General features: G+C 45.0%; 1 protein-coding gene across 1 annotated transcript in view; it reads right to left on the bottom strand.

Annotated features, from left to right (window-relative positions):
- Window positions 1-724: 724 nt before the first annotated feature.
- The window catches only part of LOC132996350 (NACHT and WD repeat domain-containing protein 2), a 44,920-nt gene continuing 30,297 nt past the window's right edge, over window positions 725-15,347 (bottom strand). The window contains exons 5-8 of the mRNA XM_061066699.1: window positions 9,931-10,134; window positions 9,115-9,265; window positions 7,764-8,353; window positions 725-4,618 (exon numbers count right to left, since the gene is read on the bottom strand). Of these exons, the coding sequence (XP_060922682.1) occupies window positions 725-4,618; window positions 7,764-8,353; window positions 9,115-9,265; window positions 9,931-10,134 (4,839 nt within the window). The remainder of the gene's footprint in view (window positions 4,619-7,763; window positions 8,354-9,114; window positions 9,266-9,930; window positions 10,135-15,347) is intronic.

The raw sequence follows: 15,347 nt of genomic DNA, 5'->3' as shown, positions 1-15,347 counted from the left end.
TGACTGGTTTTTCGGTAAACTGATCGGTTAGATTTAACGTCAATGCAAGTATTATGCAACTGTGTGTATACTGTGTTTACAAATTCCCTGCATTTTCATAAATCTTGTAATCTGCCCATAAAGAACATTTTTGATTCCAGGCACTCACTTTGATTGCATTAAGCACAACATAACATTTTTTTAAGGAGTTGCACAAATTGCAGCAGCCAAAAAGAGATATGTACATATGTTCATAGTTCTTCCATTTTGTACAGTACCGACTGATGTAAATACAAACATAAATAAACTCGAAAGAACAACATTATGGCTTAATGTGCACAATGTAAATAAATATAATGTACAATGAAAGTGGCTAAGATCACTGGAATGGCTTTGAAAATGTTTGAACGAGACATTTGAATAATAACTTTGTTCTTCAAATGCAAAAGGACACATAATGGCGAACTAATAAACTCACGCAGTTTAACATATTTTGTCTTGTCGAAAACATAATATTTTTTTAACAGTCTTCATGTGTAAAACAAATAGTAACTGTATCATAAGTTGGAAGTAAGTAATACATAATTTGAGTGCAGCGTTTTAAGGGGTCGGCCCGTTAACTACCCAGAGGGCTGACATCTGCAGCTGAATCACGTGGCTGTAAACAAGAATCAACTGCAACCCCAGAGATTCTAAACTTGGTCATCTTGTCTCCACCCTCCTGTCCAAACTCCACCTCCCTTTTTCACTGCAGCAGTTCAGACTTTTTTGTAGGCGTCGTTGACTCCACTTCGCCGGAGTCGGACACGTTGATGGGACTGTCCCTGGAGAAGACCTCCGTCGACTCCCTCCAAACGCAGTCGGCTACGGTCTTGAAGGAATGGTTGCCACATTTGGGCCGCACCTTCTGCGAGGCATTGTTGACAATCTGTCGGCTGTTGGAGGTGGCTATCTTAATCTTGAGGGCAGCATCTACACGGTCCACTACGGTGTAGGTGCCGATGCTGCCGTCTTCGAAGCCAATGATGATGTTTAGTGCCCGCTGGCAGAGGGACAGGAAGGTGGGAGTTTTGTAAAGCGAGCATGTACCGATGCTCTTACCATCAGCAAGGCGCATCACGATCAAATTGGACACAACACCGGCCTCGTCATCTTCATCGCAGGTCCGGAAACAGACATACACCAGATAACGTCCATCTCTAGATAATTTCTGACGCCAGATTATACCGGCAGCATGGACAAGCCTCAGCTTCCCACTGTGGAGATCCAGGACGTTAATATTCTCATCCCCCTTGGAGACGATTCCCAGTTTCCCATTGGGTGAGATTTGGAAGTCCTCCAGATTTTTGAGGAAGTTGGTTGGCAGTTGGACTCGCCTGCAAACCGACTCATCCGCCACATTCCAGATGAAGACAGTCTCTGTAGATGTGATGAACACGGCACAGTCGGGGCAGTCGGGAATCAGCTTGAAGTTGACAATGGTAATACCATCATCGCACACAAACTTCTTGGATACGCTCCCCGACCACAGGCTGACAGCAAGGAGTTTGTTTTTGGAAGATCCCACAAGGAAAGTGTTTGCTGTGGTGACCAGTGCATGTTGGAGCGTGACTAAGATGTTGCAGACTTTGTGACCAGTTCCAAGCCTCCACACTCTGGAGGCGTTCTGCTCACAGAGCGACACCACAAACTGGTCATTGTGGGTGATGAGCAGCTGCGATATTCTCTGTCCGTTGATGCGGAAGATGTTTTCTCCGGTGACGGTTTGCCAAATGTACTGGCTGCACTTATCATCTGAAGTCACCATGAGATCCCCTGAGGACGTGAGGACACAGTTCTCCACTATACCCTCGTGCTTGAAGATGGTCTCAATAAAGCCTGTGCTGAAGTTCCACTTGTGGACGGCTTCCGAGCCATCCATGGTAAACAAATAATCCTCTCTGCCAGACAGCAGCAAGGTCTGAATCTTCTTGCCTGTTTTGTCAATATTAGACATGGCGGTGATGATGTCAATGTCCCAGACGGAGAGCACTCCACTACTTGCCACAGATAGCAGCAAGTTGTGGTGAACTGATTTTATGAGTTTGACAATATTCCCTGAGATCTCTATCAGGCTGGCCATGCACTGTCCACTGTCCCTTCTCCAGACGAAGATGGAGGAGGTGTTCTCCATCGAGGCCACAATACTTTGTCCGTTCTTGGAGAGGACAGCAGCAACAAAGCGTTCAGTACGTTTGGCTTTGAATTTCTCTACCATTTTCCATACTTTAGTGTCGAGAACTTCAATACTCGTGGCCTTACAAATGAGGATGGAGCGCTGGTCCTCTGATAATTCAATGCCCACCACCTCACTGTCATCCCCTCTACAGTCGTAATCCTCCATCAGCCTTGGGTTATTGATCTCTTTGGTGTTCCATACTGACAAACTGCCTTCATTGTCAATCATCACCATTTGGTTCAGGGTGTCCAGGACCAGGATGGATTTGACGAACCCCCCAGAAAACTCGGAGGTCACGGTGGCCAGCTTGTCCCCATTTCCTAGATGAAAGACGGATGCAGTGTTGAGGTACTGGCCACAGAAGGCATACATTCCATCTGGAGAGCACTGGACACACGTCACCTCGTACCAGCAGTGGAACTGGTAGAGAGGCCAGCCGTAGAGCAGGTCAATGACGTTGACGTCTTTACTTGCCTCAAGCCAAGCCAAAGCATGATGGGTGGACAAGGTAAAACCATTGATGAAGGCAACCCCACCAGCGACGCCACCATGCTTGGACCCCTTGATTTCGACCTCAGATAAAAGGCAGGACTTGTGATTATCGTAGATAAGCAGCGTGTTTTTGGTCGTGGCCACAACCAGATACTTTTCGTCAGTGGTTAACCTGATTCCCAGCACGACAGATTTGGCTGTGTCGATCTGTCGCAGAAGTTGTCTGCTCTCGACATCCCAGGTACTGACAGACCCGTCTTCCAGGGCTACGAGGACTATGTTTGGAGCGAGAGTGGGCAAGATCTCCACAATCTGCATGTAGCTAGAGCACAGAGGAAGCCTCTCTGGACTGTAGGTGACGTCCATAGAGGAGTGGAGAGGCACTATGGAGCAGTACTTTGGACCATCTTTATCACACTCCAAGAGAAGGTGTCTGAGTTTGGGGAGGGAGGTGACAACCGGCAGGAGGCGTTGCTGCAGTTCTGCAGACAGTGAAGCTGGATTCTTCAGAACTTTAACCTTAATGCTACGTAAAGTGGTGGCCAAGAACTTCAGCTCTTTCTCTTGGGTGTAGCTGTAAGCCAGGTCAATGTCAGTTAAAGCCTTATCAAACTGGCCAATCTTGATCATTGTGTAGAGCCAGCTGAAGTTCATGATGACACCAAACATGAGGTCGTCCGTGCGCCCACTCCTGGTCAGGTGGTAAACCAGCTCTGTCATCTTTCTGTGGTTGACAAAGAAAATGTCAGGCTCCAAAAGGTTGCACTGGAACACCCAAGGCTGCTCAGGGGTTTGCCTGTCATAGGAGTACTTATCAGATGATGTCTTTTCATGGGACTGTTGATGGGGGTTCTTGTGATGAGATATGTTGAGTGAAGTGAAATGGTTGTTATCATAAGTGAAGATCTTCTTCCGGCCTCCTGACCAGGCCCCCAGGAAGTACTCCGCTAAGAGGCTGTGCATTTGATGGACATCCTCCTCATTGCTCAGATACAGCTTCTGGGCAATGAGATGCAGGTGCCTGTTGGCCCAGACCATCAGGGTGACGTTACGCACCTGACGTTCCACCAGATATCCCTCCAGCTCCTCTTTGAGCCTCGCAACTAAGTCATAGGAGATCCTCAAAGGGTTTTTGAGGTAAGTTGCTACAATAACATCACCGAGGACAATGTTATCCAGGGACAGAATATCCTCCAGCTCCACCTCAGTTAGTCCAGCCTTGGCCATGGTGATGTACCCCAATGCTCTGAAGACAAATCGTTGGCCCAGCTTGTTCTCCACTGAGTAGAAGAGCTGCTCTATGCTCTCATGCACTGTGGAGCACAAGGACTTATCATCCACGTCTTTGTGAGACCTCCAGTGAACTACCTCTCTGTAGATGAGGTTGACAAACATGGGTAACGTACACTTGGCAAGTGCCTCATTGACGTAGATCTGTTGGCCGGAGGTGACTTTCCTCTTCACCCCTAGCAACTGCTGCTTTAGTGTTTGACTGCAAACCTTGCGGTCTCTCTGAATTAACTCCACGTAATACCCCTCGTCATGGATGAGGTTTCGGAGCTTCTGCAGGATTCCGTGTTTATTGGGCAGCGTGGAGACTACAATGCGGACGGTCCGAGGCAGGTGTATGGGGAGCCACCACAGCTTGCGAGCTTCGTCGGCTTCCGAGAGCTGCTCCAGGGCGTCCAGGACGATGACCAAGGGCCGGTGGAACGAGGATTCCCCAAGAAGGTTGATCAGGAGCTCCCTCATCTCCTGGATCTTGTTAGGCAAAAAGTGAATCAGGCAGCGGTAGTTGATTGCAATCTGTTCACATATGCTCTGGAGGAGGGTGCGCAGGTCTGTGGAGAGCAGGCTGGAGCCGATGAAACGGACGACAACCACTGGGTCGGTTTCGGGGCCCATCTCTTTCTGCAGCCACGTGTAGGCCTGAAAAACAGAATTGAAGTTGGATATTAATATATATAAATAGAGAATATATTCTTTTCATCAAGAAGTCCACATTTGAATAACAAATACAGTTGTTTCTTGTTTGCTGTGAGTAGATTTTACTTTTATTCTGCGAGGTCTGGCTAGAGAAACTCAGTCAAACAGCAAGAATAATGATGCTCTACAGTGAGAGGGCAGAGGGATCTAATTAATTGTGATCCTAACAGTATGAGGCAGGGCTCATTAGCACAGCACAGACAAGAGATTTAACACAGTTTCACCTTATGACCGCACAGCTCTGCTACACCAACTTTCTATTTTTCATTTGAGACAGAGACATATATAGCACTCAGTAATGTTAGTTTTTAATGTCCTGAAAACATCCTCTAAGTCATTAATACATATACTTCATACATGAGTACTTTTACCATTAGAAATACTCTATGAATGAGCTCCACTCCTCCTTCATTGATATTCTAATTTCATTCATGAATTCATTACATTTTCGCAGCTGAGATTTCTGGGAAACATAAAGATGATATGTGACATTTTGAGGGCAACATGATGATTCCACTTTTAGCTGCGAGAACGTGAGAGAGAGGAAAACAGAGACTCTGCCTGTGGAGTATTTAATATTTGAAATTTATTTTTTTCTGTGTGTGTGTGACCGAGTTTATGAAACTGAAAAATAAAGACCTAAATATAATCCTTTTTTCAGCCAGCCTGTTATTTATGCATTGATTTTCGCTCTTTTATGGAAAGTTGCAATACAAAAACCATTTAACCATGATATGATACATTTCATGTGTTATATTTGACAACAGGAAGGTTAGAAAATAGAGCTGTGAAATGCAAATGCAACCGCTTCTCTCTGTAACTTCACACACAAAGCAAATTCCTGTCGTTACAATCAGTCCACACAACTTTAATTAACCTGACTTGTACACAGTCAACGTCTCTGAAGACTCGTTCCTGCATCTCCAATATTCTCTAAGTGTGCCAAAGCAGCCGTTGCTCTGAAGATCCTATTAGATGCTGCTGTATATTAGGCTCTAACGGTCTATCTAACAACTAGGGCCCTATCTCACAGCGCAAAGCGGAAAACAAAGCGTGATGCATTGGCACGTCGCTCTGGAAATGAGGAGCTGTCCGACGCCTTGTTGGCTCGTTGCTGTCGTGAGGCGACAGAGGGGAACTGCACGATGGACCCAAAAGATAACTGGTCCGAAAAATCAAGGGCGTCGTTTTTGACAGTTATTTTATAGGTGCATCATCAAGATGGGGATAAACACCGATACAGGCTCTCAAACACAGATCTTAAAGTCAAAGGGTGTCCTTCTCTCCTCCTCACAACCTGTGTACAGTTTGTTTCTGTGACCTACATTTTGCCATTGCTTTCAAGCAGGAGGGTGGATCCAGAGGCACACCGGCCCAAACTGAAATCTGATTGGTCCTTTATTAGGTTTCACCCACAGGTCACCTCTATATGTGCAAATCCTACGTATCTAGATCTGTACACTTTAGTTTCTGATTAGATTCATTCTTTGTACAAACAACTGGTTTCCTCTTATACAAACGCAGGTTGTATCACGTCCTGTGCTACCACAGTACTTTATTATCAGTTTTACTTTATTTATTATTCTTTCTCAGATTGATAAAGATGAATTTGTGTTTATCTGATGAATATACAAACATGTAACTAGATAGAATTAGATTAATTAGAATCTGGTGAAGTTGTTTTATCCCATCACTACTTGTGACTACAAACAAGCCACAGCTCAGGCCTCTTAAAAGGCGGAGAGAGACCTGTATTGTTTTAACAGACCCAGTGAGATTCCAGCTCAATAGCAAAGACATAAACGCTGCAAGAGTCCAATGAATCAAAGGAAGCAGGTTGAGTGGAGAATCACACCCGGTGGACCGAGTCCCCAAAACACCTCTGTCCTCTTGTACTCCAACAGAAATCTAATAATATCTACCTCTCCTTCAAATACGGGGGCCACAAAGGATTTCAAACTTTTCAATTTGTAGTTTTTACTCGAGTAAAGCTTAAAGAATTACACAGGTCTGATACACAGGGAGATAGATGGTTATGATGAGCATAGACATCTGAGCTAAGTTGCACGTTTTCAGCTGTAGAAGCAGCTTAAAACCAAAATCTGTTTCAAAGAATAGGCTTTGCCCTCACGACAAATAACAAAGTGGACGGATTCAAAGGAGATAAAACAGCCCACTCGCAATACGGTCGTGTGATTAATCATTCAGTTCATCTCTGTGTGGGCAATAACAAATCTCAACTCCAGCCGTTTGTTAATCAAGTGTCTGAATGAATCATTTTCATTTGTTTTTAGCCACAACAGGCTTATTTCTTTGCGAAGTGTGAAAAGGATCCTTCAAGTTTGAATGGATGAAGCAGATTTTAATGTTTCTTCTGCATTTCGTGTGCAGATTTCCACCTTTTTTCATTCACAAAAACTACAGGTGCAACTTTCTGCTGTGTGTGTGTGAGAGTGTGTGTGTGTGTGTGTGTGTTCCCTCTGCAATCTTTAACTTTTGCCTTTAATCCTCATCATCATTTGTTCTGCTGCTTATTTTGTTTTGTGTTGTTGCCTCTTGTAACATTTAATAAATCCCCTCCTGGACGATGTAAATGGCGCTTCTAACAAACCGGCGCATTAATGTGACATTTATAATAAAGGTTGGACGGGAGCGGTGGATATGTGGGTGTCTCGGCTACGGCGTGATGCTAATGTAGGAGGACGCAGCCAGATGGTGCACACGAAACCACAGAGCGAACAAAGAGTGTACACACACACACACACACACACACACACACACACACACACCCTGCAGATGTTCACACCCAAATGTTGTAAAAATTATTACTTTTATAAATTAGACATGATGGCGAAAATCCATTGTTCATTTTTATTCGCATTTAGTTTAAACCTGGCTTTTCACATTTCCATATTTGGAGAGTCTTCACAGTTTTACTTTCTTTATTGCACTCTACATCTCCCTGGTGGAGTTTTATGTTCCAAGCTTTAGGTTTATCTTCCCCCTAAATTTTAGGACACATCGTAATTCGTGGACGTATCAGATATTATAACTAAACCCCCTCCCTGTAACCACGCCGACGCCTCACCTCTTTGGCCACCTCGGACAACAGCAGCGTCTTCCCGGTGCACGGCCCTCCGTACACCACCAGGGGGCTCATTCTGCTCCCCTTGGACGGCAGCACATACTCCTGCACGTAATCCAGCGTCTCGGCCTTGTACTCGTAGTGCGCCGCGTAGTTCTTGCAGAGCGACAGGTGCTGCAGGATCTCGTCGTACAGCGGGTCGGTCTCCGTGTCGAAGTTCTGCTGCACCGTGGCCTGGATGATGTCCACCATGTCCTCGTAGAACTGCTTGCACAGACCTTCTACATAGTGGCTCTCCACCTCCTGCGAGTAGCCCAGCTTCATGTCGCAGTGCGTGACCGAGGAGTAGACGCGGAGGTTGGAGGCGGCGACCACCGTGGGGATGAACTCGTCCCGCACCTTGAGGAGGCGTTCGTAGGACTCCTGGTTGCGCATGATGCGGTCGCCGCTGACCACGATGTCCATGTAGCGGGTCATGTCGGGGATTTTGGCGAAGCGGTCAAAGTTGGAGATCTTGCGGATGTAGCAGACGCATTTCCTGAGAAAGGCAGGAGTTTGTTTCCCGAGGGCAAAGTCCAGTTCATCCTCTAAGGCTGAAAGGAGAGAAACAGCACAAATTGTCAAATCTGACGTCACAAAATCTCCTACGTTTTCTTAATTCCGTAATTTTTGCGGGCAGCTGATAAAGGCCAATCCTAATGTACTACCTGGGAAGATTAAAGTGTAGCAGATGTAGGATTTAGATTTCTTCCTCTAGCAAAGCGGAACAGATTTTAGGGGCTTTCACCCTCCGATAAGACGGATTTCTCTTGAGCCTCATTTAAGAAAAAACAAAGTTGATAAAATCACATAAGCCAGAGCTGATGAACTGTATCGCACACCCCCCACACACTGACTGAAACTCTCTCCTGTCTGATGAGATGGGAAAATAAAGTGTGAAATGGAAAAGTTTGGGAGTTCCAGGAGAACACAGAACTTCCTCTACACAGCCAAATCTAACTTTGTGACGTGCTGTTTGGATCCATCACGTTGATGTGATCGCAAACTGCTATCGATCAATCACTGTCGTCTGCCGAGCCGAGTCGGACAGATCCTGATTGCATCTCATCAATATAGCGAGGGACTAAACAACAGCCTCACTCATTAGAAAGATGCTTCCCTCCAGGTTTTTCTTCTTCTGACGGAAGATTAATGTTCCACTTAACATTTTTCAAATAAGCCTTTATTTTCTCCTAATGTCAGCGACCAGGTTGATTTATCAAAAGTGCAGATTACACTTTTCAAAATGTCAAACAGAGACAGAATCAAGAGAAAAAATATGAAAAGATAAAAAAAACATGGACCTGAAACTCACCAGAGCAAAGGAACTTCTTGGCCTGAGGGCTCTTCATGGTCCCCTTCTCCTGGAGCTGCAGCACGGACGTTCTGAAGATCCTCTTGATCTCCTCCGACACGTTCCTCCAGGCCTTGTCGTTCTTGGTCTTGGCCGCGCTGCTCGACTCCATCTGAGCGGGACAGAGGACAAGGGGGGGGGGAAATGCTGTGAGTTTACAGTGAGATGGAGGATCCTATCACGGGAACCCTGTCGTTCTTGTTTTGACACGAACAGGAACAAGAGAGATGCTGCTGTGCGTCTGTTGTAGGAAACGTTTACTCTGTGCTCGTTCCACGCAGGGCCGATTTTTATCAGTTTATCTTGATTCAAGACCGTGATCTTTCAGTTTGAGAGCAGCACTTTTTTATTGCACATTCATATTCTGCTATGCATCCTATCAAACAGCCCTTGCAAAAACTACAGCTTAAAATATCTTCATCGTCAGGCAGTTTTTAAGAAAAGAAAGCTAGATATTTAGTTTCCTCTATAAAGTTCTGGACGAGATAATGTGAACAGCAGAAGCTGAACAGTTTTATTCAAAAATAACTGTGCTGTTGTTAAGTGACTTTTATGAGACAAAACAAATCTGGTTTCTTCTCCGTACGGGAAAATAAAACGTTCCACCAGGAGAAGTAAATTCAGCTCCAGGAAGAGAATCTATTAACTGCAGCGTGAAAGCCTCCAGTAAGTAAAGTTATCACGTCCGTGTGGGTAAAACAACACAACAGAAAGACCAATAACCATTAACAACTCCGGTGTTTAAAAGGGTATTCTACAGCAGGTAGTTGGACTCACCGAGTTCTGGTAGTTCTTAAGCATTTGGGCTTTGGGTTTGAGGTAGTATGCGGGTGGCACCGAGTTTTCATCCCTGCAGTACCACTCCTCCAAGATGTGTGTGTCCAGCCCGGCCTCCACCGCCGCGTCCAGGATCATCTCGAACTCGGACGACTCCACTTCGCCCGGCACCCGGATGCTGCCGTACTTCTCTCCCACCAGACCCTGAGGGGAGGGAGGAGGGGAAAGAGGTGGAGGGCAGGGAAGGTGAGCGAGACAGACAGGCAGTGTGAATCATCCGGATCTTCTAAGCTGTTTTATGGCTCTATTTTTTGGATCAGTGGCGCATGGTGAGCGGTGGAGTCAATGACGCCCGCTGTGTTTAGGGTAATTTCAGAGCTGCAGACTCGACTGTGGTGCATCCGGCCGCCGGTGTGTGACATCAGGGACCTGCAGGCCGCCGGCAACTTCATATTAACACGTAGAAATGCAGCCGTATTTACATAATTCACTTTAGAACAAACGAATTACAGTAAATTCTACTAAAAAATCTACATTTTAAAGTACACTCAACTTGAAAAAGCATTTATTTACATAGAACATAAGGAAATTAAGTAAATTAATTACAAAATTCAATTTCACAGGACACAGAATCGCTCCAATCTCTCACACACACGCACACACACACACTGGTTTTAAAGGTTACATATGACATTCACTGTCACTAGATGTCACTCTGGAGCACCAAATACTCTGATATATATTACCTAAACAACTTTGAGACAAAAGTATTTGACATGCATTTTTACTCTCCATGATTTGTCCACTAACATGGAGGAGGCAGAATTTGTGACCAATACTACAGCTGCCCACCAGGTGGCGATCCAGACATCTTCACATCCAGTCTATGGTCAAATTCAGTGTTGGCTGTATCCATAGATATATATAAAGACTAGATGTCTCATTCGACGGAGCCGGACGTCACCACATGGCGGCCATCTTGCCAGAGGTTGCTCGCTCACCCATAACATTGTGTTGGTAGTGGTAAATAACCATAACTTGCTCAATTTTCTACCGATTTTGAAACGGTCTGGTTTGTTATAAACGTCAGAGATGTAGATATGACACTGCATACTTATGAATAATTATGTTATTTTCTAAAAAAAATTAATAATGTATGCAGTGTCATAACTACATCTCTGACGTTTATAACAAACCAGACCGTTTCAAAATCGGTAGAAAATTGAGCAAGTTATGGTTATTTACCAACACAATGTTATGGGTGAGGGAGCAACCTCTGGCAAGATGGCCGCCATGTGGTGACGTCCGGCTCCGTTGGCTGGCAACGCAGACGAGACATCTAGTCTTTATATATAAATCTATGGTTGTATCGGTATTTATCTGGTGTAATATTCACATTCCGGTCAGAACCAAAAGCATCAATCTGATTTGTTCTGCCGCCGCGACAGAAACGTTTCAATGACACACTGTTATGTAAAAGCTGAAGCCTCGGCCAAATTCCCTAATGCTCAGTAATCAGCAGTGTTAAATAAAATGAGCAGATTTGCTTTTATATTTAGAACAGATGGCACTTTGTTAAATGAAAGGAAATGAATGCTTTAATTAAATTGGAGGTATGCTTATTTGAGAGACTAAATGTCTGGGAGTGTGAAATTAAATTTAAAGGTTATTTTAATCTCAATCACGACCCTCCGTCATCGTCATCGGGCCGACACGCCGAAGCCAATTCTGACAATCTGTGTTTAGTCAGAAACCAGAACACTCGGCACAGTCGCTGCATAATTAGACATTATCATATTATATCGTGGCCTTTTCATTCCCCTATTATTCCCACTCCACATGGCAGATCCACTGTAAGCTCCACTGAGTCTTTCCCTCTCGGCGTCTACACGCACGCTTCCCAGCGACAACCAATTCTGAGCCATCGGAAACCATCCGGGCCGTTTCCTGTCCCAGTTCACGAGGTGCTCCATCAGTCACAGTTAGGGTTGCAAAATTCCGGGAATATTCAAAGTTGGAAACTTTCCATGGGAATTAACGGGAATATACGGGAATATACGGGAATAAACTGGAAATTTTGTAGGTAATTTATACTAATTGTATTTACCTTGTCATATACAGACATTAATATAAAAATTTTGTTTTGTCATAGGCTGATTTGAGCCCTGAGGAAACTTTAGGCAATTGACTATATGCTTCTGCATCGTTGTGTCATTCTTAACATAGGTCTTTGCACAGTATTTGCAAATGTACAAAGCCTTTCCTTCTACATTGGATGGGGTGAAATGTCTCCACACATGAGAGAGTGCACGTGGCATTGTTCTGTAGAATAAGATGAGAAAAAAGTTTGTAAAAAAACACTAATGCAATGCCAGAGATATAAATAGTTAGCCAAACAATTGGAATCGTCTGTAAACATATTTTACATTTGATGGATAAATGAATGGAAATAGGCTAGATGAACAGATGAACAATCCTCAATCAGCATGCTAATATATTTCCCCCAGTAATATCATCGAAACTTACCTGACTAGTCCTGCACTCTACAGCAGGCCTCAACAGCCCTGCTGTAGTGTGAAGGATGCTGGGAGTTATCTGTGCATGTGATGGAAGAATGCAAAGTGGAGGGTTGAAACTCAACATGCAGCGTGTGATGCATTCCATACATCTTTAAAATAGAGTTTTGAAAGATGTTTTTATTGCTCAGCGTTTAATTTGTGTATTTTTTATTTTTTTTCAAAATTCCCCAAATTCCCGAGCTAAACTTCCCATGGAAAGTTTATGGAAAGTTTCCGGAAATTTACCGGAAACTTTCCACCCCTTTGCAACCCTAATCCCAGTCAAGGGAAATAAGGGAAAGGACAAGAAACACTGGAAACCCCCACAACCGCTCTACATGACCGGCTGATCTTTGCTGCATGTGTCGTACTTCCCATGCAGCCGAGGCCTCGGGGTGGAAGCTGCAGAGCGAGCGAGCGAGGGACAGGACGAGCGACTGTGAGCTCTGATGAGCAGGAGAACCAACGCTTCGCACACGCTCGCGGCAATGACGCTTCAACGTCCACGCCGGACTCCTCGTTCCCTTGGCAGTCGCAGCGGGAACAGATGCAGAGAAACGAGCCGAGTCAGCCGATTTGGCATGTGGCACGGGCGCTTCATTTGCATACACACCGTTTTTTGCCCATGTTTTAGCACGAAATTGCCTCCAAAGGGTCATTTAACACCCTGTTTTGGACGGGAGAAGATAGTTTCTATTTCTATTTCTATGTTGTTTCCGAGGAGGAGGTGTCAGCTGCACGGTTGGGCATTGAGACCATTAAATGTTTTTTCCCACGTATTTAATCAGTGGAACATTAGATTAAATACACTTGAAGTTAAATTTAAGGGCCAAAGACAACCAAAGATGAAATAGCATGGGAAATATCTCACAGGCAACAAATGAATGGACTCTGCTGTGACTGTAATATTCAGGTACAACGTTATTTTAAGAGCAAAACAAAAGCCGGGGAATCACTGAGAGCAGCCGACAGAGAGAGAGGAGGCTGGGATTCCCCCCCCCGTGTGTGTGTGAGATGCTTTGTGCCAAAAATAAAGAATAGATAAGTAGGGCAAGCTCCTCGCTATCTTCCCGAGTGATTGACGGCGGAGGGGGGGGGAGGTCACAAGCTGGATTCGAGCCCAAACTGTTTCCCAGTGACAGACGCACCTTTTAGCTCAGGGAAGAAAGAAAACGTTTAACCGCTGTAGGTTTGACAGTCGCTCTGCAGAATGGAAACAGACGAGCTCAGTTCGCTCTCTCAGCAGGAACGTGGAGCCATTAGCTCACAGTCAGATACACTGACAGTAGATGTTCTATTGTGAATGAGGCTTTTTTCACGACTGAACCTGTAACCCCACAACTTTACACTGCAAAATGTAGCTTGACATGCTGCCATACATTTTTTAAAGATTGACGATGTGATTCCAATTCCTATATAGTCAATGTCGTGTATTCAACAGAGTAAATGATTTTAGCATGCGTTTAAATATAATGACAGGCTGATATTTATGATGCTTATTTTCGTGACTCTCAGACATTCTCAGAGAGTCCTTCAGCTGTCTATTCAAGCAGGTCTTTCCTTCTTTGGAAGGACCTTTGACCTAGGGAATGACCTCTGACCAGCAAATGGATGGAGGTGAAGGGAAGATCCTTGACCATTGTATTTTCATCTTCATGTACAAAAACACTTCCTTATTAGGCAGAAGGCCCTTGGTGAGATGACATGTTACCCGAAGCCATGGGCGGAACTAACCTCTCTACATAATGTGTGTTTGACCACGGCCGGTCAGACTTCACCATTTGGCCTGGGTGATTTCTCCGAGTTCTAGAGCTCGTCCTGACCTGTGAAACTTCTGTGTAATAAACATTATTATACTTTTAAGTACTGGGTCCGCGTTCCTTTCCTTCATCATCAAACTTCGACAACCACAGCGACCTCTCGGCTACCCAGAATACACTTCATCAATAAAACGCTCTGTTCTGCACGCACACACGGAAAAACACAGCAACCTTGAGTCTTTGAAAACTCAAGGTTTGAAAGTTTGTTTTTGCAAAAATATCAGCATTCGTGTGGAACGATGCTCCGGCCATGGGACTGACCCCACAGGTCAACTCATCAGCCAGCTTCAGATGAACCGTTCTTGAGTCACGGTGCTGCAGTGTGGTGTCAGAGAGGATGGAGGCACTGAGCTGAACTACAGTAATGCAGAGAGAGAGAGACATATAGTGTGTGTGAGAGAGAGAGAGAGAGAGAGATAGAGAGAGAGTGACGTAAGGAGAACAGTCACTGTCAGCTTGCCCTGTGTGTGTGTGTGTGTGTGTGTGTGTGGTTTCCAGTCAAAACGACAAAAATCAGTTGATCGAATGCAAACAAGGACAAATGTGTCTGTGTGTGTGTGTGTGCGTTTGTGTGTGTGTGTGTGTGCGTTTGTGTGTGTGTGTGTGTGTGTGTGTGTGTGTGTGTGTGTCTGTGTTTGTGTGTGTGTGTGTGTGTGTGTGTGCGTTTGTGTGTGTGTGTGCGTTTGTGTGTGTGTGTGTGTGTGTGTGTGTGAGAGAGAGAGAGAGAGAGAGAGAGAGAGAGTGACGTAGGGAGAACAGTCACTGTAAGCTTGCCCTGTGTGTGTGTGTGTGTGTGTGTGCGTTTGTGTGTGTGTGTGTGTGTGTGTGTGTGTGTGTGTGTGTGAGAGAGAGAGAGAGTGACGTAGGGAGAACAGTCACTGTAAGCTTGCCCTGTGTGTGTGTGTGTGTGTGTGTGTGTGTGTGTGTGTGTGTGTGTGTGTGTGTGTCTGTGTTTGTGTGTGTGTGTGTGTGCGTTTGTGTGTGTGTGTGCGTTTGTGTGTGTCTGTGTGTGTGTGTGTGTGTGTGTGTGAGAGAGAGA

The sequence above is a fragment of the Limanda limanda genome, chromosome 22 (assembly GCF_963576545.1).
Source record: "Limanda limanda chromosome 22, fLimLim1.1, whole genome shotgun sequence".
Taxonomy (NCBI): domain Eukaryota; kingdom Metazoa; phylum Chordata; class Actinopteri; order Pleuronectiformes; family Pleuronectidae; genus Limanda; species Limanda limanda.
Note: the sequence above shows the minus strand (reverse complement) of the source record. Positions and strands in the feature narration are given on the sequence as shown.